General features: G+C 39.8%; 1 protein-coding gene across 1 annotated transcript; it reads left to right on the plus strand.

Moving 5' to 3' along the window:
* Window positions 1–1929: 1929 nt before the first annotated feature.
* LOC143030819 (uncharacterized) lies at window positions 1930–11261 on the plus strand. The gene is made up of 2 exons (XM_076194037.1): window positions 1930–1992; window positions 10337–11261. Exon 2 carries the CDS (start codon window positions 10462–10464, stop codon window positions 11083–11085), a length of 624 nt encoding a protein of 207 aa, XP_076050152.1. The 5' UTR covers window positions 1930–1992; window positions 10337–10461; the 3' UTR covers window positions 11086–11261.
* The last annotated feature ends 11337 nt before the right edge of the window (window positions 11262–22598 follow it).

Genomic DNA, 22598 nt, shown 5'->3' on the forward strand with positions numbered 1-22598 from the left:
GGCTTGAAAATATGAGTTGACGCCTTCAAACTCCATAACAATGGGTGTGACACAGTGAAAATACAAATAGTTGATTGGGTCATTTAGGATGTCAGAAATCATACGTGCCTTATACCTGGCATCAGCTCCACTAACCTGCTCAGCACACATGAAGTATGCCTTAAGTTCTTCCCAGTTCATCAAGATGTTGTACATTACTTTCCCGCGTACTAGCCATCTGGTCTGAGAAGCTTGCTGAAATGGCAGCGAGGTTCCTTTCCTTTCTTCAGTTGGGTCCATTATGCTAAACAATTGTTTGTAAGCTGCCCTCCTTACTGTGCTCTTGGAAAACCATTTTGGTATTTCTGAAATTAAAAATCCCAAGCATGAAGGCAGCTTCTCAAATGCATGCTTCACGCACAGTGCTAGAGAGTGACAAATACATTTTACTTGCACACAATCTGGAGACTCCTGCTGTCTTCGGGTCCAAACCGAGTTATTAACTCCAGTCATAACTGAGGCACCATCATTTGCAAAACCAATGCAGTTACCAAGTTCTAAACCTAGATTTGTAACAGCAGCTTTAATTAATGACTGAATAATGCTTCCCCTGTTGTGTCATTGACAGAAATAAGACCAACAAACTCTGTTACTATTCTCTTTCCCTTTTTGCTGCAGTAACGCATCGCAATGCATAAATACTTCACTGTCCCAACATCGGTTGACTCGTCTACTAAAAGGGCAAAATTTTCTCCTAGACCCTTCTTCGGTTCTTGTTTAAGGGTTGGGGACACAACTTCCGTAGTCAGTTTGCTACATTTAGTTCTAAGAAGATTTATTTTTCCTAAGATGCTACCTTTCCCATTTTTTTTTTTTTTTTATCATTTCACCAATGTGGTCCACAGAGGAAGTTAAGCAATAGCAGCAGACTGCAACAACAAGTTCCAATTCTGCCTGTTTGACATCGTTGGGTGTTGTTGACTGAAAATTGATTGGTGGTGCAAGTGCTAGTGTACTGTCTTCTTCTTGTGTTTCTCCGATTTTTCATGGTTTTGTAATGAGCACATTTTGGGGTTCAGATTACAGTGACATAACTTACAATACGCCTCACCAGAGCCATCAGATGCATATTTCACCAACATAAACTTTTTCTCCCACTCAGCTCTGTACCTCCTGGCACTATCATAACTGCAGCTCCATTTCGGCATCTTAGGCTATTGAAGATTGCAGGCTGATTCTTATTCTAAAATGCATGCACCTGAAAAAATAAATACTCCTAAATAATCAAGCACTTGAAAATCACTAAAAACACTAATGAAAATTTAATGTCAACGATCTTTTCCACTCTACATAAATATAAACAACCAGAACGAACGCTTTTGTGGGATGGAAAATGATTTGACCAATTTTATTCATCAAAACACAATATATTTCTATATCCAGTACCCTACCAATGTAGACTACTCCTTGCTTGTTTATGAACATAGCTTACTATTGATTGAAGGCCTAAAATTACGTCAGACAGTTAAGAAAAAAAAAAAAAATCACGCCAAAAGTTGCACATGGATCCCGTGCGCCATCAACATCACACAGGTGATTCGTCCAATTTCATATTTGTGCCATAAGAGTAAATGGGACAAATTGCATGGATCACAATGGTAACAAAATAAAAAGAAAAGAAAAGATACGCGCACTCGGCTATATGGTAGACTATAACATGGATTAGTTTTGTCTTAGGAGGTGGCGAATGAACTCAGTATTCAACTCACTATTATCAGATGAGCTTACTGAAGCCAAATGAAATATATTTAAGCCACATTCTAAAAAAAAAAAAAAAAAAAAAGCCAGATTTAGTAATTTAGGCCAAACTAAATATCCTTAGGCCAAATGCTTGAAAAAGAAGCCAAAATTGAGGGTTTTGGCCTAGAAAAGGCCAATCTGGCAACTCTGCTCGTATGTTGTTTGTTTACATTCATCTTGGCTGGCCGCCACTTCGTCCTCTACAAGTTATTAGTAAGTAAACTTATTTGGCAAAGAATCAGTATACATGAAGTGCAAAAAATAAATACAATAACACATATTTCGAAATGATAATCACAAAATTGCCGAGGATAACACAAAAAAACGTACGCTTATTTCCATTGTAGTCTTCATTAGATTGTTATTCTACGCTAAGTTACACAGACAACAGACGTAGGGGGTTAAGGGGACCAGACAGTCGTTTCGTATCAATTGAATACAAATATATCCTTTATTGTATGAGCAGTTACTTAATATATACTAAAAAGAATCTTTGAGATTCCTAGGACATCTGTGATATCCAGAAGTGGCATATAATTTAGAAGCACAACATCATGACATGCACGCAGGTAATAGGTAGGTCAAACACCACCAGAGGCGCCACCGTCGATGACGAGCACAATAGGGCGTCATTTTATGCGCACGCCATGCAAACGGCCAAATTTACATACCGCCGGAAATTTCATTCATACAAATGTTATGCGAGTGTATTTACTACGATCGTAGTAAATTTAAAACAATTACATCATCAGTTACATGTCGGTACATAAAAACAAAAGATAAACATGTCGGTTTGCATTCAGCAGTAATTCGAAAATTGGTTTATGTTTCAGCATAAAAAATGAGCAAAATATATTCAGAGTTATGGCAACTAACCAAAATAAACGAACACTACTAGTCTCGCGGATTATTCTAATACCAAAATAAAGGCAGCGTGTTACGGAAGAGCTGAGAAATCGGTGGTACTAATTAGTTTTTTTTCTATCGGGTCGGATTATTGGATAATAACATCAACATCCATCCCGCCATCTTATCTATAACTGGTGGTATGGATCAAACTTCACTCTATTAAGTTTCTTACTATTATGTTATTAGTGTAGTAGATTATAGTTGCATTATTTGAACCATTTCCTTTAAAATGTGTGATTTTCATGTAATTTGATCAAAGAGAAGTTACATTTTTATCCTCCGTAATATTACGGACCACAGCTACGATTCTTCCTGCCCGCTATCTATGATCACTGGTGGTATGGATCAAACTACACTATTAAGTTTGTTATTATTGTGTTATTAGTGTAATAGCTTGCATATAGTTGAATTATTCAAACTATTTTCTTTAAAATGTGTGATTTTCATGTAATTTGACGGTATTCGTAGCTGTGGTGGGTAATTTTGCAGAGGATAAAAACGTAATTCTATGATCAAATTACATGGAAATCACACATCTTAAGAAAATAGGTCAAATAATGCATCCATATGCTAAATTTTTATATAAAATTGTGCTTGTCAGTATAAACCGTCATTGTTTACGTTTGATCGGTGATTAGTCAGACCGCACGTTTCGGCCCGAATTCCATTCAAAATGCAATATCTCGAGAACTAGGACAGCTAGATGGGCCATTCAAACTGTATTATACTCATAGCGACTTTTTGCATCCCATGAGAACTACTTCAGCTCAAATATCAGGAATTCCATTTCCATGTTGACCTACCTACAGGTAATAAGTGTAATATTGGGGACGCTCGACAATGGTGCACATGTATTTATTATATGGTGGAGGTTATTTTCCTTGTCTGTTCATCAGTTGATGTTGCCGTTAGGTTTCATGTTAGTTCTGGTCGAATTTGGGCACTTCCAATTTGGTAGTCAGAATGAAGTCTTGTCAAAACTCATCTATTGTTTACATTCTCGCATGCAACGACCATAGATACTAAGCAACGAATTCGGGGATACGTTTCTAGGGGTAATATATTCTTGGCAACTTCTTTTCATTGCGATGGATGCGGATTGTAGGAGTATCATACATTATTTGGGAGTGGAATACTTCAAATGCATGCAGTGGAATGTCACAGAAAGAACCATAGCTTCATCCAATATTTGTAATTTATATCGGAAGGTTCCAGGAGTAGTCATTCACCATAACCTAACCCCACCCCCCTCATGCTTCATATTATAGTCGTGATGTACAAGCATGAATATGTTGTAAATATTCATAACTCAGCAAATCACACCTACCATGCTTTTTTTGTTTTGTTTTTTTTTGGTAGTTGAGGGATGAGTTTAACTTAACCTAGCAATAGTTAAGGTTCTGTAGACTTTTTCCTCACTCATTAGATAGATGACAAATATTTTATAGTTTTATTTATGGATGCAGTGTGTTACTTGTGCCAAAATTCAATCATTTACCCGCCAATCCTGTGGCTCTACAATGGGGGTGGGTGGGGTGCTGCTGAGATGTTTCCTGACAAATGGAAATCATTAAAGGAATTGCAAGAATCATACATTGATTTCTGACATCCTTGATTATTGGGTGGGTGTAGACACTTGCAAAAATGTTACCAATATTTCTTATTTCAAGTGTTTGCTGCTATTGTATCTTTCATCATATTCTGATTTTAATTTCTTTCTTGTGGCTTCTTTCTCCATGTAATGTTTACTCATACACTCCTGTGCCTTATTATTTCCCCATTAATTTTCACTTTACTAATTACGAGGGGGCCTTTTCCAAATTTCCAAAAAGGATGACACAGCATATTGATGATTATAATATACAGGAATATATATATATATATATATATATATATATATATATATATATATATATATATATATATATATATATGTACAAGACTGAATGGGTCCCAGTGATTAGAGATACATTTTAACAACCACAATGCACTTTAATTCTAAGCCATCAAAGGCCATCATGCTGAAATTGAAATGTGGTACTGCCCACGACTCAAACCCAGCATCCTCATGACAAGTGCGACAGTGTCTTTCCAACTAGGCTATCAAAAAAGATATAAGTTCAGTGCATTATTTCTTATATATTTGTATGCTTGAGTTACATACACATATATGAAATTTTGTGTTCAACCCATCTCCACTATGATAGTACAATTGGTAGTATACGAACACGGGAAAGTATTTGTACAACACTGAATGGGTCCCAGTGATTAGAGATAAATTTTAACAACCACAATGCACTTTGATTCTAAGCCATCAAAGGCCAGCATGCTGAAATTGAAATTTGGTACTTCCCAGAACGCAAACCCGGCATCCTCATGACAAGTGCGATAGTGACTTTTCAACTAGGCTATCAAGAGAGATATAAGTTCAGCGCATTATTTCTTATATATTTGTATGCTCGAGTTTCACATATATGAAATTTTGTGTTCAACCCATCTCCCCTAAGATAGTACAATTGGAAGTACGGTATACAAACACGGGAAAGTATTTGTACAACACTGTGTTGTATAAATACTTTCTCGCATTTGTATACTTCCATGCTGGCCTTTGATGGCTTACAATTAAAGTGCATTGTGGTTGTTAAAATGTATATATATACATATATATATATGAGTGGTAGGGTGGTGAGTTTATATATATATATATATATATATATATATATATATATATAAGTAAATATATATATATATTTATATATATATATATATATACATATATATATATATATATATATATATATATATACATATATATATATTGGTGTATTTCGGTAGCAGGTTCTCATGTAGACAATTTTGATTGAAGTTCACAGCAGCTTCTGCGTTCACGACTTTTTTGCTGAGAAGTTCTACATCTCTGATGATGGAATGGTGAGCAATGAGTAGCTCCCATAAAAGTTTTCCGAAAGACATAGAAAGTTCTTGTAGATGAAGAACACTTGTTTTAATAAAGTGTTCTTCATCTACAAGAACTTTCTATGTCTTCCGGAAAACTTTTATGGGAGCTACCCATTGCTCACCGTTCCATCATATATATGCATATATATATATAATATATATATATAATATATATATATAAATTTTTAATATATATATATATATATATATATATATATATATATATATATATATATACACATACATATATATATATATATATATATACATACATATATACATATACCAAGGCTTTTTTTTTCCCTTACCAGGGGGGTAGCCAAAAAGGACAAGGCACAATAACATTCCCACCCATTTCATCCCCGAAAACACTCCACACCCCTCTACCCTCCCTCCCATCTTAGCACCTCCTAGATGACGGGTCATCCCTGCACCTTGTCCACTGCCCTGGGTCAGAAGCAGTGTCGCAAGACACAGCACATCCACAGCAAGGCCGCTTCATTAAATCGACGACCCCCCCCTCCGTCCCCCCATTGCATAAAATGAGAGGATGGGGAGAAATCCCTTCGTGCTGCATCAAATTGTGCTCACACATACTACCTCATCTCCCATCCCCCTGCCCATTCCACCTCATGCAATCACAACATCATCCATATACAACCATTCTCCATTCACCCCTGTCTTCTGTCCTCTCCCATCCTTCCTCAACAGACATTCCCCTCTTCCCCAAAGCCCCCTTCACCCCATCCAACCACCTCATGCTAGGACATCCCCTCATGTTCACTCCCTCCACATCTGCCTTCCACACCTCTTTTACTAGTCTTTCTTCACCCATTCTTTCCATGTGTCCAAACCATCCTAATATTCTTTCATCAACCCTATCTCCCAGCTCCTTTTCCACCCCTGTTCTCCTCCTCACCTCCTCATTTCTCCCTCTTATCTAGCCTAGTAACCCCCATCATACTTCTCAGACACCTTATCTCAAACACATTCAAACTCCTCTCTTCTTCTCTTATGTTTCATGTTTCTGCCCCACACAGTGCTGTTGGCACAATCACTCCTTCATACAGTCTCCTCTTAGCATCCATTCCCAAATGTCTATTCCTCATTACACTCTTTCATCCACCAAGGCATTTACTCGCTTCTCTCAATCTACATTCTACCTCCACTTTCACTCCACCTTTCCCTGCCACATTTGCACCCAGTATCTAAAACTATCCACTTCCTCCAGTCGCTCTCCCTTAATGCTCACTTCTAGTCTACTACCACTTTCACCCCTTGTACATCTCATCACCTTACTTTTACCCACATTTATCTTTAGCTTTCTTCTATCACATACTCTCCCAAACTCTGCCACCAACTTCCTCAATCCCTCCTCTGATCCTGCTAGAAGCACAGTGTCGTCCGCAAACAACAGCTGGCTCACCTCCCACTTTTCTCCATTTTCCTTAACCATCTCCAATCCCTTGCCCACTACCCTTGCATTTACCTCTCGCACCACCCCATCCATGTATAAGTTGAACAGCCAGGGCGACATAACGCATCCTTGACCAAGTCCCACCTTTACCTCAAACCATTCACTCTCTCCATTTCTAATCCTGACACATGCTCTACTACTGTTGTAAAAACTCTTGACAGCTCCTAGAAGCTTTCCTCCTATCCCGTATATCCGCCTAACCTCCCACAGTGCCTTCCTGTCTACCCTATCATAAGCCTTTTCCAGATCCATAAAAGCCCAAAAAACGTCCTTCCCCTTTCCTATAGCTTTCTCACATATCTGTCTTACCACAAAGATCTGATCTACACAACCTCTACCCATCCTAAATCCACACTGTTCCTCACCAATTACTCCTGTTCCTCTCCTAATCCTCTCAATCAAGATCCTCCCATAAGCCTTCCCAACTACACTTAACAAGCTAATCCCTCTGAAACTACTACATTCACACTTGTCCCCTTTTCCCTTGTAAAGAGGAACTATACAAGCACTCCTCCAGTCCTCTGGCACTCTACCCTCTCTCCAGCAAACATTAAATAACCTCACCAACCAGTCCACCATCACTGTACGTCCCTTTTTCAGACATTCTGCATGGCATCCATCCAGACCAGGTGCCTTACCTGCTTTCATCATCTTAACAACTGCCTTCACCTCATCCTTCCTTATTTCTCCTCCATTCTCCTCACTCATCACTCTCATTTTCTTTGCACCTCCCACTGCAGCAATCTTTCCTTCCCTATCCTCCTTCACATTTAGTAACTCCTTAAAATATTCTGCCCATCTTCCCCTTACTGCCTTCTCTTCCATTATCATCTCTACATCTGCACCTTTTACCTTTTCTTCTCTTCTTGATTCGCCTCCTCTTCCTCTCCTAATTTCTTTCCAAAACATTTTTTTATTACTCTCAACATTTTCTGTCACACTCTTACCCCATTTCACATCTGCTCTCCTCTTTGCAACCTTTACCTTTTGCTTTACTTCTCTTTTCTTTTCTTCTACAACCTTCTTTATTTCCTCATCCCACCATTCACTACCCTTCCTTCTATTTCCTCCTGTCCTTCTTGTTCCACACACCATCCTTGCACACTTTATGACTCCCTCCTTGAACCATCCCCATTCCTCCTCCACACCCAGCTCTACTCTACCCTTTATTCCCTCCCACTCCTCCTTCAGCTTCTTTCCGTACTCCTTCTCCTTTTCCTTTTCATTCAAAGAGTTCACTCTAAGAACCTCCCTACCTTTTGTCCCTTTCCTCTTTCTCCATCTATCCTCCACTCTCAACTTACCTTCCACCAGAAAATGATCTGATATTCCCCCACCCTCTCCCCTTAGCACATGTACATCCTTAACTCTTCCTATCATAATCATATTCACCACTACATAATCCATTAGCGCTCTATCTACCACCCTCTCCCATGTGTACTTATGCTTGACTTTCTTCCGAAACACTGTATTTGCTATCAGCAACTCGCTTTCTTGACAGATTTCCACCATCAACTCTCCACTATGATTCTTTCCTGTAACTACACATTTCCCAACCACTTCATCGATTGGACCATTTCCTACCCTAGCATTAAGGTCTCCTAGTACTATTACATTGACATTTCTTCCTAAATCCTCTATGCACTCATTTAAATCTATCCAAAATGCCTCCCTTTCTTCTACACTCTTCTCACTGCCAGGCCCATATGCACTTTCAAAGACCCACATCTCCTTCCCCAGTTTCACCTTCATCCACATTCTTGAGGAAACCTCCTTCCACTCCACCACCCGTTTACCTATCTCTTCACTTACTAGAATGGCCACCCCTTCCCTCCCTCGCCCTCTCTTCACTCCTGATAACCTCCCACTTACACTCCCAAACTTACACTCACCCTTCCCTTTCAACTTAGTTTCACTCAAAGCCAATACATCCATCTTTCTTCTCACAAACATACTACCTATCTCTTCCCTTTTACTCTCATCTGTACCACATTCACACACATTAAAAGACCCAAACCTTAAGGTGCTTGTCCGAGAACTTCCAGCCCCTCTTATGCCTTCTCTTTTTCGTTTAGGAATGTCCCCTGTGGGGCTACAAGGAGAAGGATGCCTAGTCCCAATCCTCGTCCCTTTCTTCTCGCCTCTTACGATCCAAGTGGGAATACTTGGTGGCAGTATTCTTTTCCCCCATCACAGAAAAAGAATACTCAGAGAAATGGTACAGGACAGTAAGAAGGGGTTGGAGGACAGCATAACGGAGGGACAGTCGTAGTATAAAAGTGTCATCATTTCTCTATGAGCAGAGTTTTCCTCTATCATAGACAAAATGATGTGTGGCTCTGGGCGCCCCATATAGACCCTAAAGTATCAGCTGCATGCTACTTTGCCACTATAACAAGTAGCCAATACCCCAGACGGTAGTTTTTACATTTGTTTAATCGTTCATTTTTTCTCATTCTTTTCTTTTTAATCTTCTTTGGTATGAATTGTTTGTTATCTTAATTTGTTGCACTTTGGTTAATGTATTTGTATATTTTCGTGATACTCCAAAAATATTAGCAAGTAAGAATCTATATTGTAAGAATTAAAAAATAGTGCCATTCACCATAACCTTGAAAATGAAATATTGCGTTGATTTACAAGATTGCTGTGGGGGGTACTCCTACTGTGCTCCTTGTCTTTGTATTTGATGAAAGTGAGAGGTGAATCTAACCTAACCTATAAGTAATTTACTTATCACGCACAGGGTGAGGGGGTTCTTCGAAAAACGGAAAACAAGTGATTTATTGTAAAAATGAATATCAGAATCACATGAATTTTTCCAACATTGATTTTTGAAATCCTTGATTGATGTGTGTGTGTAGTGGTTCCTCTGCAAAAACTTTTTACTAGATTTCTTGTTTCCAGCTGTGGTGCTGTATCCTATATCATACATTGATTTCTTTTTCTTGTGGGCTCTATCTCTGCATTATTTGTTGAGTCTTTCGCTTTATTATTCCCTGAATCATTTTGACTACTCCATATTTTTTAGTATTTGTTCAACCTTCCATTTCCTTCTTCTTCCTTTAAACTTCTTGTTATGAAATGTTTATTCCCTTCCCTGATTTAATTTTGGTTAATGTCCCACTCTACTTGTATTCCTTGGTGTGGTGTCACTCCTATTACATTCTCTCAAAAACTTAGTTGTCATATTTATTACATATTTACTTTCAGGATGAGAGCAGCTATCAACAATTCCTGGGAAAAAGTATCTGAAGATTCCCTATATTCGTCATATAGATATAATCTTGTGTCATCTGCGGCACACCTATCTCACAAGTCATCTTAAATATCACACAATGACCCACACTAGAGAGAAACCTTTTCAATGTGACCTGTGTGATGCAGTTTTCTCGAGAAAGGGTAATCTTAAACGACACGTGGTGACCCACACTGGAGAGAAGCCTTTCCAGTGTGATCTGTGTGATGTAACTTTCACACAAAAGAGTCATCTCAAGTACCACATGATGACCCACACCGGAGAGAAGCCCTTCAAGTGTGACCTGTGTGATGCAGCTTTCATAGGAAAGAGTTTTCTCAAACATCACGCAATGACCCATACTGGAGAGAAGCCTTTCAAGTGTGACCTGTGTGATTCGGCTTTCTCACAAAAGGGTCTTCTCAAACAACACATGGTGACCCACACTGGAGAGAAGCCTTTCAAGTGTAGCCTGTGTAATGCAGCTTTCTCAGGAAATGGTCATCTCAAACAACACGTGATGACCCACACTGGAGAGAAGCCTTTCAAATGTGACACGTGCGGTACAGCTTTCTTAAAAAAGTGTAATCTCAAGTATCACGTGATGACCCATACTAGAGAGAAACCTGTCGGAAATGACCTGTGTGATGCAGGGTGGATCTCATCAGGAACGGCTCTTCTGAAACATCACACCAAGAGACACACTGGAGAGAAGCCATTCTAATGTAACCAGTGTGATGCAGCTTTCTCAGGAAATAGTGCTCTCAAATATCACGTGATTAATCACGCTGGAGAGAGGCCTTTCAAGTGTGACCTGTGCGGTGCAGCTTTCTCATCAAATAATGCTCTCAAAAATCACGTGATGACGTACAATGAATTAGGGCTGTTTCCATAGGCCTAAGGTGAAAGGGGTACTGTAGTTGCTGGAGGTGTCGGGGGGGGGGGGGATTTAGGCCTAGTGCCAGCCATGACAGTCTCAGTCTCATGTCACGTGGGCATAGGCCAACAATATATGCCATATTTTGGGAGCGTTGGGAAAGTTATATTCAGCATCATAGTGCCTAGATCTAAATATGTATGTGGTATGTCATTTGTGTAGGCTGTTTTGCACCTTTTGTGAATATGCACAGATTATGAATATTCCTTAAAATGTGCAACACTAATAATGAATTCATAATTGGGCACAGAATCAACAAACCCATTAGACATGCACACATTATGAACCTAACCTTACCTAACGTAACCTTTTCACTAATCTTCATAACGTGTGCATGTCAAATGGATACGTTATCTGTGGGTTCAATTTTGAATTTATTGGTGCAGCACATTTTATGAACATCCATGATATGCACAGGTTATGAAAATGTGCGTTACATAAGCTACTTAAGCCTATAGCCTAGGGTAATGACCTTGTTGGCTTAGTGCCAAACGCTGCAGTGTAATTAGCAATACCTCACCTCTAGCGTTTGTTAAAAACCTGACTTCTTCGACCTTTGGTCACTTTGGGGGTCGACCCAAGGACTGGCTTGGTTGCAAAGGTCGTTGGGATCACATCTGCCTGTAGACGAGGCCACACAACTCCCGAATATCCAATAGAACGAGTCAGATCCTTTACAAGACAGTCGGGCTCAAAGTGATCCAAGCAAGGACAGACAAAAGAGGTGGTTGAGATAGTATATTTCAAAAGTGTTTCCAGAAGATCAGATTAATTGATACAGAGAAGAGGAGTACTTTTGAGCATATGCAAAAAGTTGTGAATTTAGTGGGAGGAAATTTGCTTTTATTGTAATCTACAGAGCACCTCAGACAAGAGCCAGTGCATTCATTGATGAATTTAGAATCAGTAGACAGTGTGTGCAAATGTGTTTGTTTGTGCTTAGGCTATTCCATGACCCTCCGGCCGTGGTAAAAAAAAAAAAAAAAAAAAAAAAAAAAATCATAATAAAAAAAAAACACTTTTATTGTATGCCCAATAATAGAGGTGGAGTAAAACACGGTAGGTAATCTTTTATTGTAATTGTACGTGGAATGTACAATCTACGTCTTCACTTCACTTCACCCTCACGACAGTCAAGAATTGATCTGTACTCACCAGAAGCAAGCTCACGACTACTGCGTGCGTGACTAGGCTTGGGTAGCGTGCTCCAACAGTTGTTAATGACTTATTTTATACAATTATTTCGATTATTCACTCGCGCACAGAAATTTACATACATACCCCTTTCAGTTATACAACAACTTAATTTGATAGTAATAATGATCTATATCCCATTCATTCAACTTTCGCATTACAAATAAATTGATAATTACTTAATAGGCACCAATGGCAATTAGTAAGTTCTCGAACGTTCACGCTGACACGCATGTACATACAGAAATTCTAACTACGCATTTATCTGAATCTACAAGGAGCATAATGCTAACAAGGAAAGAGGCCAAACGCAGAGTATGGGAGTCCAATATATTTGACGTTTCGCCCAGCAGGGCTTCTTCAGAAATAACATAGTGGAGAAACATTTCACTCCTTTTATAGCTCGAGCAAGCTCGGGCTATAAAAGGAGTGAAATGTTTCTCCACTATGTTATTTCTGAAGAAGCCCTGCTGGGCGAAACGTCAAATATACTGAACTCCCATACTCTGCGTTTGGCCTCTTTCCTACAGTGCTGTTGCAGTCGTTGCTGCTTTTATTCATGATGCTAACAAGCTTAGAATACAATACTTTGGTACGATATTTTCCTCTGGAACACTTTATCTCATACAACAACTAGCCAGTGGGCAATCAGAGGCAACGACTGTACTATAACCTAACTGGTCTGTTTAATGTTAAGGACGCTTGGCACCCTACCTAGCAACCTTTGGGAGCGTCGTCCTCATGCGTAATCGAATCAACTTCCCCATCATAATCCTTCTATGACTACAAGTTCTATGTCGATTATGTTACACTGTTACACAGTTCCCCTAAGCGAGGAGCACATCTTATGACTAACCTGCATCACCATGTGTAATGATTTGATTACGCCACCCTTGATGGCGCGGCGAACCCTCCCTGAGTGTTCTCCCATTCCTAATTCCTGGAACTGGTTTCGTCCACCCAACATCTTTTATGTCGTTTCCTACCACAGCTAATTTGTCACCCCGGGCGAATTCAATTACCTAGAATCTCTGTTTTATATGATTATACCTCTTTCCCAGTTATTTACTCACAGAATGAAAAAAAAAAATCAATAATGATAATTTAGTCCTAGCTCAATACTCACGGACTCGGGCAAGGAATAATACCCAAGCCAGGCAGCATCGTCTACCGCCGACCTGAAAGGGTACTGTCGGACTAGAAAGGTGATTCGTGCGTGTAAACAGTCACGTACGCATATCTAAGGTAGAGGGCCTCAAGAGTCTACATTTACTTAACCCATTCAACTCCGATGACAAGATGTCTTGTCATTTGGTCAAATAAAACAAAAAATCATAATAAAACAAAATGTTTGATGATCAAACAGCACCAGAAAAATATGACGTCATCAATCCTCCTCGCTTCGCTCATGACGTCATATTTTTCTGGTGCTGTTTGATCATCAAACATTTTGTTGTTTTATTATGATTTTTTGTTTTATTTGACCAAATGACAAGACATCTTGTCATCGGAGTCTACATTTACTTAGATTAACGAGGACCTTGATTCCTAATAAGCTCCTAAATCTGGGAGAAACTGCTTGAAGACCCCACAAGCCCACATAATTTGAAAGGAAGTAAACAAAATACAAACCCACGCATGGTGACCAAGGAGCCTACTCAAAACCCAAGGCTTACCTCCACTACCAAAGTATACAACCTCAGACTAGTCTAAATGATTAGCCTACACAACTAGAAATCAACATAAAAGGCTAACTGGCTCAACTTAACATATGACTACAGTATATAATAGGTGTCGTCCCCCTCTTTAAAACGACCCACTGTGCTATCTAACTTTTCTCTGAACAAACTCTTCTTTATATAATATATATTTGTGTGTGTAGTACATACACATATATGTATATATATATACATATATTTTTTGTGCCCTATCTTTTGGGTAATGTTTGTGGTGACGCGCCACTGGTCAAAACCAAACTAGTCGTCACACAACTCGAGCTAGGCCTCTATACTCGCCATAGTTAGCAAGACGTCTGTGCCAGCTCCATTCAGCAACCAATCAGAAACCCGGGAAAGCTCTCCGGGGACCTTCGCTGAGCCGCCAGCCTCCTTTAAAAGGACGACGTCTTCCCCTCTTTTATACACTACTATCTTTTCATTTTCTTACAGACATTCTTCCCCTCCCACAAAAACCGATCCCGCGCAAGCGGGTGGTCTTACCTCGCAAGTCGCAAGTTCAACACAGCGCTCCTAAAGGTCGGACGTCGCTCTCCACTTCATCTCTCTCAACAAGCGTCGAGCAATCTTCGTCGGCCGGTGGTGGCGAGGAGACTTGTCTCCTTTCCTGCTGCCGGTCTGGCCCAAGGCTGACCTCTTCGTTGGCGACGACAGGCGGGTTTACACGAAAGACAAATGCACATATTTCCTAAGTCACGTAATCCTCTGAGTTGTGCTTGGATGAAAAGAGAAACATGCACACCTGCTCGCTCGCTTAGCAGAGGCCTACAATTCAACTCGGCCGGTTGCGAAATAGGAATTGGGTAGCCTCTCTTGCCGACCGGCCCGCACCCATGCCCTGGCCTCTTCACTGACGCTGGCGAGCGGGTTTATTCTGACATGTACACACAATTCCCAAGTCACGTAATTCTCTGCTTTCAGAGTTGTGCTTGGAAGAAGAAAGATAAAACAACACCCACCCGCCTGCCCGCCCACCCACACTCGCACCGCCATTGGATCCACTCTCTTGACTACGCTTCACACATCGCTCGCTCATCGCTCAAGCCCAACTTGGGGCTAAACAGGGACGCTTATGCCTTAACCTGAGGCTAAACAGGGACGCTTATGCCTTGACCTGGGGCTAAACAGGGACATTTATGCCTTAACCTGAGACTAATCAGAAACGCGCTCTCTACACGCGGGTAGTGAACTCTACTCACTTCCCGTAATATACATGCACACACCTCTCACGAACATAACCACACCCCACGCACAAACATGTACACGTACTTTTTCTTCAACTAAAATTAGCTTCCTTTCTAACTTTCTCTTATACTACATTTTTTCATTTCAGTTTACCTCACACTAAAGATTTTTCCGTTTCACCTTTCTCTACTACTACGCCTTTTACCATTCTAATCCCGGCCGTCGGCGCCGCCGTCCAAGTTCCCTGCCCGTTTCTCCTGAGCCACAACCACTAGCTCAATCGCCCGGTGGCAATAGCCCTTTTTTATACACTACTAACTTTTCAGTTTCTTACAGACATTCTTCCCCTCCCACAAACACCGATCTCGCGAAAGCGGGTGGTCTTACCTGGCAAGTCGCAAGTCGCACGATTTCTCCAAGCAGCAGTTCTCTCCAGCAAGTCGCCTCGGGAACAGTTCTCTCCACCAAGTTGCCTTGGGCACATCTCCAAGTTTCAAGTGGCTCCTTCTCACACAGCCCACGACACTTGAAGGCCCTCACTCCGGATCTTCCCTCTACGAGCCCTCGTCTGTGACCTCCGAGTCTGGTATTCATTCAATCTTGTGTACCTTAGTGGTAATGTGAGTTTCACTTCCCTGGCTTGTCCGGGCGAACCTAACCACAACACGTAATCTTATTATTATATATATATATATATATATATATTTCTATGCTGATGTAAATGCAATCAGAATTTCTAAAAGCAATATCGTTTATAATTTGTTTTCTACAGTGCTTGAAAAAGGTCGTTTAGTATTATTGTGAGATAATCTAGCCCCAAAATTTATCTCTCCGACTATGTTCTGTATGTGAATAATATTGTTGCTGGACGGTTATCATACATTTTCTTCTGCCTTTCCTAGTTCTATATCTTATTACTATATATCATTATTTCCACCTCTTTTCTCCTGTTTTTTTTCCCCAGTCATGTATCTACTTCAGTAGTCCTTTCTTCATTTTCGTAACTCCTAAATTCATCAAACACAATGACGATGAATAATGAATGAACATAATCTATGACATCTATGCGAAGCAGATGGCGCGACGGGTAGGTTTTTACGCGAATGGCTGAGGCAGCCGACGTTTTGGCGATAAATAATGTCAAATAATGATAATAATAATGATGATAATGATGATGATGATAATGGTAATAATAACGACAGTAATAACAACAATAATAATTATAATAATAATAATAATAATGTAATAATAATAATAACAGTAGTAGTAATACCACTACTACTACTACTACTACTAATATTATTATCATTATCATTAATATTATTAATATTATTACTATTATTATCATCATTATCATTATCAATCATTATCATTATCATTATCATTATCATAATCATCATTATTATTACTATTAACAATACTAATAGTAATATTTCTGTGTAATCTATTTAGTTGTTAATGACATTGGTACGTACTAAAAACATATTTTGATAAGATTAGACACATACTAATTTTGAAATTGCTTACACTTTAAAGCTTTTTTTAAGGGAGCAGCTCTTTCGGCTTTATTCAGTCAGTGGAGCCAGTTGCTTCAAATACTTTTTGATTAGTGTCACACATTTTGTTCATAAACTTTACAATTTACAAGGAATTGGCTACTTATGTTTCAGTATCTGCTGATTTAACCAAAATTGAAGAAAAAATCCATTGTTTTATTTTGTACAAAATAATGAAATGAATCAATTGCAGATAAATTATGCTTACATGATTTGAAGAAAAATTTTCATTTACGTCATAAAGGTATTAAAGGGGAGGTTCAGTATATGGATTTATCTCAATCAGAACACACAAACATTACTTAAGTTAATGGTCTAAACAGTGCAACATGGTCGAATTTCTACAACTATTATATTCGATAGAAACTATTATGATTTGAGAATCACAGCAATTTGTTAGAAAGTTGCGAAAATTATAAATCTGAGGATAGATGGCTTTCAAGCACGAGATTTGGCTCTTATCATTTATCTGGAAGACACGGGGCATAGAGCTGGATCATTTATAAATGATATATCACTAATACAAAACACATACACAAGAGGTAATATGATTACAGTATTCAGGTCACTACAGGGAATAGATTGTACTGACAGAAAAGATGGGACCCAACAAGCGTTTCTTCTTTTCTGTATACTACAGTTAAGTAAATACAATGGTGCTGGTTTAGTATGTGGCCTACCTTTTGAATGTGGCCTACGAATTTTTTTCTCTGGTATAATATGTGGCCTACCTATTCAACGCACCGAGGAACGCATCCAGTTAGATTAGGTTAAGTTAGGTTAGGTTAGATTAGGTTAAGTAAGGTTAGATTAGGTTAAGTTAGGTTAGGTCAGGTTAGGTTAAGTTAGGTTAGGGTTAGGTTAGGTTAGGTTAGGTTAAGTTCGGTTTGAATGAAAACATTTTAAAGTATTATTGTTTGTTTTAAAAAATTCCTGAGGTAGTACACATTCAAATAGGGTAGGCCACATACTAAACTAGTTTCGAAAAGGTAGGCCACATACTAAACCGGCACCAATACAATTACGTCCTGAAATATCGTCACCCTCATAAAGAAGTGCCTAAGTCATTTGTCCAACATTTAAGGAAATCGAAAAAAAAAAATCTTTTTCTATTTTATAAATGTACGTAATGTTCCTCCTAACGTAGTTTTAACCTACTCAGACACTAAATAAAAAATTGGGAATTGTACCACTAGGAGTAATGAAGAATTGATTTAGGAAAAAAAAATCCAGGAATTGACGAAAAATGACTTAGGCGATTTCTTTATGAGGGTGACGAATTATGCTTCATGTACGTGAAAGTTCAGGAGGAACAATTTCTTCTTAAATCATCTTGTACAGACTTTGATGTATATCTTTTTATAATACATACGCCAATGGCTTTTTCCCCCTTTCAAGGGAGGTAGCCAAAAATAGAGGCATAAAATCCAACCCCACCCATTCCATCCCCACATACTCCACTCCCTCTTATCTTGGCTCATCCAGGATGACAGGTCATCCCTTCATCTCGCACACTGACCTGGGACAGAGGCAATGTAGCAACACACAGCACATCCACAGCAAGGCCGCTTCATTTAATCGGCGACCACCCCCTCGTGCAGAGAAAGAAAAGACGGACTACGTAAAAAATGACATTCAAATATACTCCCCCAGTGTAAGAGGCCGGTAGACAAGTGGGTAGAATGAGAGGTAGAGGGGCAGGTAGCTAGAATTTATTTTTCAGGAGTTGGGTACTTGATAAACAACAGTTTGTAGGTGAGGGAATTGCACAATCTCGCTCTCCGCCTAAATGTTTACAAACAGCCGCCGGGGACTCGATTTCATCGCTGTACGAGTATAATGTTCATTTTTATGCTGATGTAACAATATGTAAACTAAGTCATAAGTGCATTGATTTCGAGATTGCTTGAGTAAGTAGTATTACTTACGGGGTTTGTAACAGCCTTTCTGATGGGAGAAAGGGTGGAGCAGGAGAAAATTCAATTGATTCACGAGAGTAAAGTCACGCCCTTAGGGGAGACATTTAGATGTAATAGTAAAGATCATTGGACTAAAGAAATCATGACGTCATTGCAGAACTGACCTAGTGAACAGATTGAGGACTCCTGGTGGGGTTCCCTTGGTGTAACTTGACGAACCAAGTGTATTGATATTCGGGAAAGAAAGAAAGAAAAATTAAGCTCTGTTTAATGTCCACCATTCTTAGACAGAGTAATGGAACTTGACTAAGTCGGATGATCGGAGGCAAAGGGGCTTCTTACGGAGGAAAATTGTGAGTGATTGTCATGCGTAATAAAGACTACAACACAGAGTGGTAAAAGGGGACCAGAGAAGAGAACAGTGGAGACGGAGCTGACGCCCACCCACTCCCTCCCATGCATCACAACATCCATATACCATTCTCCTTTCATCTATCGTCTGTCTTCTCCAGTGGCGTAGCTAGTGCTTTTGCAACCCGGGGCTGCCCTCGTGTTTGCCGCCCCTTCTCACAAGGAATTCAATAATTCAATATTACAAATGCACATTATCGTACACATGTATGTTCATTTTCACCCATTTATACCCGTCCAATCGGATCGATGTTAACACGCTTGCAAACTGTCACGCTTTATTATGCTTAATAACGTAGAAAAAACTGACATCTATGAGAGATTGATTAACGTAATTTTATATCAATTATACAAGGACCAAAAATGCCGCCCGGGGCGGACCGCCCCAACCGCCCCCCCTTAGCTACACCACTGGTCTTCTCCCACCCTACCTTAACACTCATTTTCCTCTTTCCCAATGCCCCTTTTTACCCAATCCATCTCATCCTTGGTCACCCCCTCATGTTCACTCTTTCATTTCTGCTTTCCACGCCTCTTTTACTAATATTTCTTCGCTCATTCTTTCCATGTGTCCAAACCATCCCAAAACTCTTTCATCAATCCTATCTCCCAACTCCCTTTCCACCCCCGCTCTCCTCCTCGTTTCTCACTCTATTCGGCCAAGTAACTCCTACCATACTTCTCAGGCACTTCATCTCAAACACATTCAAACTCTTTCATATGTTCCATGTTTCTGCCCCATATAGTGCTATCGGCACAATCAACCCTTCATACAATCTTCTCTCCTCTTAGCATTCATTCTCAAATATCTTTTTTCTCATTACATTTTTTAATCCCCCAAGCCATTTAGTTGCTTCTCTCAATCTACATTCTACTCCCCCTGTTCCTCCCCTAATCCTTCCAATCAACACCCTCCCATAAGCCTTCCCAACTACACTCAACAAACTGATCCCTCTCGTACAACTACACTCACACTTCTCCCCCTTTCCATTCCACAGTAGAATTATGCAGTCACTCCTCCAGTCTTCCCGCCCTATACTCTCTTCAAACTATGATTACGCCACCTTCAGGGTGAATTTTCTTAAAGTATTTGATACAAACCTGGTAGGTGATAATTTTCTCTGGTTTTAGGTTGGCTGACGTACTCTCTTCCGTTATGGGTACTGAAAATTTTATGTGTGTTCATTCGCAGCGGACTACGGAGGTTCCTACCCCACCTCTCTATTCAACATCTACACAGAGTACTCCTACACACATCCTCTGTCTTTGACACTTACACAGAGCACTCCTTCATCTCCACATGTATCTACTGTGCTTACTTGTACGTATTGTAACAAAGTAAGTCATTCTAATGTTTTCTGTTTCCTTCGTAAGTGCCATGAGCGAAAGTCTAGGTAGAATCCTGTACATAGACGTTTCACTAATTCCTCTTCTAGCATCACACATGATTTTCAAGAATGTCATTTCAGCCTTAATCTAGCTAGTGCCATGTCCATGGACAGTGTAGCCACTCTTCTGATCAGTGTTCCAAGGTTTTAAAGTTTAGAGTAGAAAATAATTCAATCCCCAGGCATACTCAGTCCCATCTTAACAAGTACCCGTGTCAAAATCCCAAAGACTGACTAACAGTGACCAGTCCAAGATCGTCCTTTTAGTGGATTGGCTGCTCTTTCTAACTTTTTACCTTTCAGTGTTATGTGGACCAGTTACCTATCTCTATAGCGGTAGGCACTGGGGGGCAGAATGTAGTTTTATGGGCAACCAGGCATATTATGCTCTCAAGGAATTTTACTTTCCATTATTACCTTCTTGTAGTGTTTTGCAAGCTGTACAAGGCTCTCTCATGTCTATTCTTGGATCTATTTGCATTCCCTTATTTTTTTCCTATGCTAAAGTGTTTCATGTTAACTTTGTGGTAATTTCTGATTTCATACTTCAGTGCGATTGTCTTTTAGGTGTTACTTTAGCAACTCATACTATAGATATGTCTCCTCGGCACCGTGTGGTTATTTTCGACAACAAAGTCATTTCTGCAATGGACAGGCCAGTTTCTATACATAGCTCACCTTCTGTGCATGGTCTGACCAGGCAGTCATCTGCCAAGGGTTCAGAGCTTTTAGGCCCTCCTGTACTTTCTTATGCTGCTATTGTTGTAGGTGAGCACTATATTAGTCCTAGTGCAGTTCGAGTCCCGGTGTGCATTTCAGATGCTCCAATTGGTTCTGACGTCTTATCTCTACTTGACTCTGTTCGTGTTAGACATCATGCATTGGAGGGTACTCTTTCCACTGTTCGTGAGAACCATGTTACCACAGCCCTGATAACCAATATTTCTGGTGCTCCCATCACACTCTCTTCTGGTATTCATTTGGGTTCTTTTGATGTCGACACTGTCCAGGATTCACACCCTATCATAGCAGCTTCTATTCAATAGTCTACACGTGCAAGTGACACAGCTCATTTAGCCTCTCAGTATGCTACACATGTAGGTACCATTGATTTTCCTGGGGTAAGAGACCGTCTCATTAAATTGTTTGTGACATCGTCAAGCTCTGGTCTTACCTGAGGATCGACTGGGAGTTACGAATCGTGTTGTCCATAGCATTAATCTTAAACCATGAGTGCGTCCAGTCTACGTACGTTCTTAAAGGTTGCCTCATTCTCGTCGACTTGTAGCTCAGTCTCTAGTTGACGAGTTGTTGAGTAAGGGTGTCATCCAAGAGTCTCGTTCCGAGTGGAACTCCCCGCTCCTTCTTATACCTAAGAGGAATAGATCATTCTCCCTTGTTGTGGATTATAGGCTTGTCAACAATGTCACAGTTCCAGATAATTACCCTTTACCTGTGTTGAGTCATCTTCAGTCCATAGGATCAGTTAATACAGTGTTCACCACCTTTGACCTAAAGCTGGCTTTTGGTAGATTCCTTTGGAAGAAAAGTCTCATAAGATCACGGCCTTCTCGACTCCGTCAGGTCATTATGAATGGCTCTGCTGTCTCATGGGATTGTGGAGTGCTTCTGTAACACGCCAGCGCCTTATTAATTCAATTTTTCATGGACAAGTGGGTAATGGACTTTTTGTGTATCTGGATGACTTGATTCTAGTTTCCAAGGATGTGGAAAGTCGTTTCCATAAGTTGTCCTTAAGTCTTCTAACGTTTTCCTGAAGCTGACTTGCAGCTCAATTTACCCAAATATAATATGTATATATATATATATATATGTATATATATGTATATATATATGTATATATATAAATATATATATATATACATACACACACACACACACACACACATA

The sequence above is a fragment of the Oratosquilla oratoria genome, chromosome 12 (genome assembly GCF_046742065.1).
Source record: "Oratosquilla oratoria isolate Oo_2021 chromosome 12, ASM4674206v1, whole genome shotgun sequence".
Lineage (NCBI taxonomy): Eukaryota > Metazoa > Arthropoda > Malacostraca > Stomatopoda > Squillidae > Oratosquilla > Oratosquilla oratoria.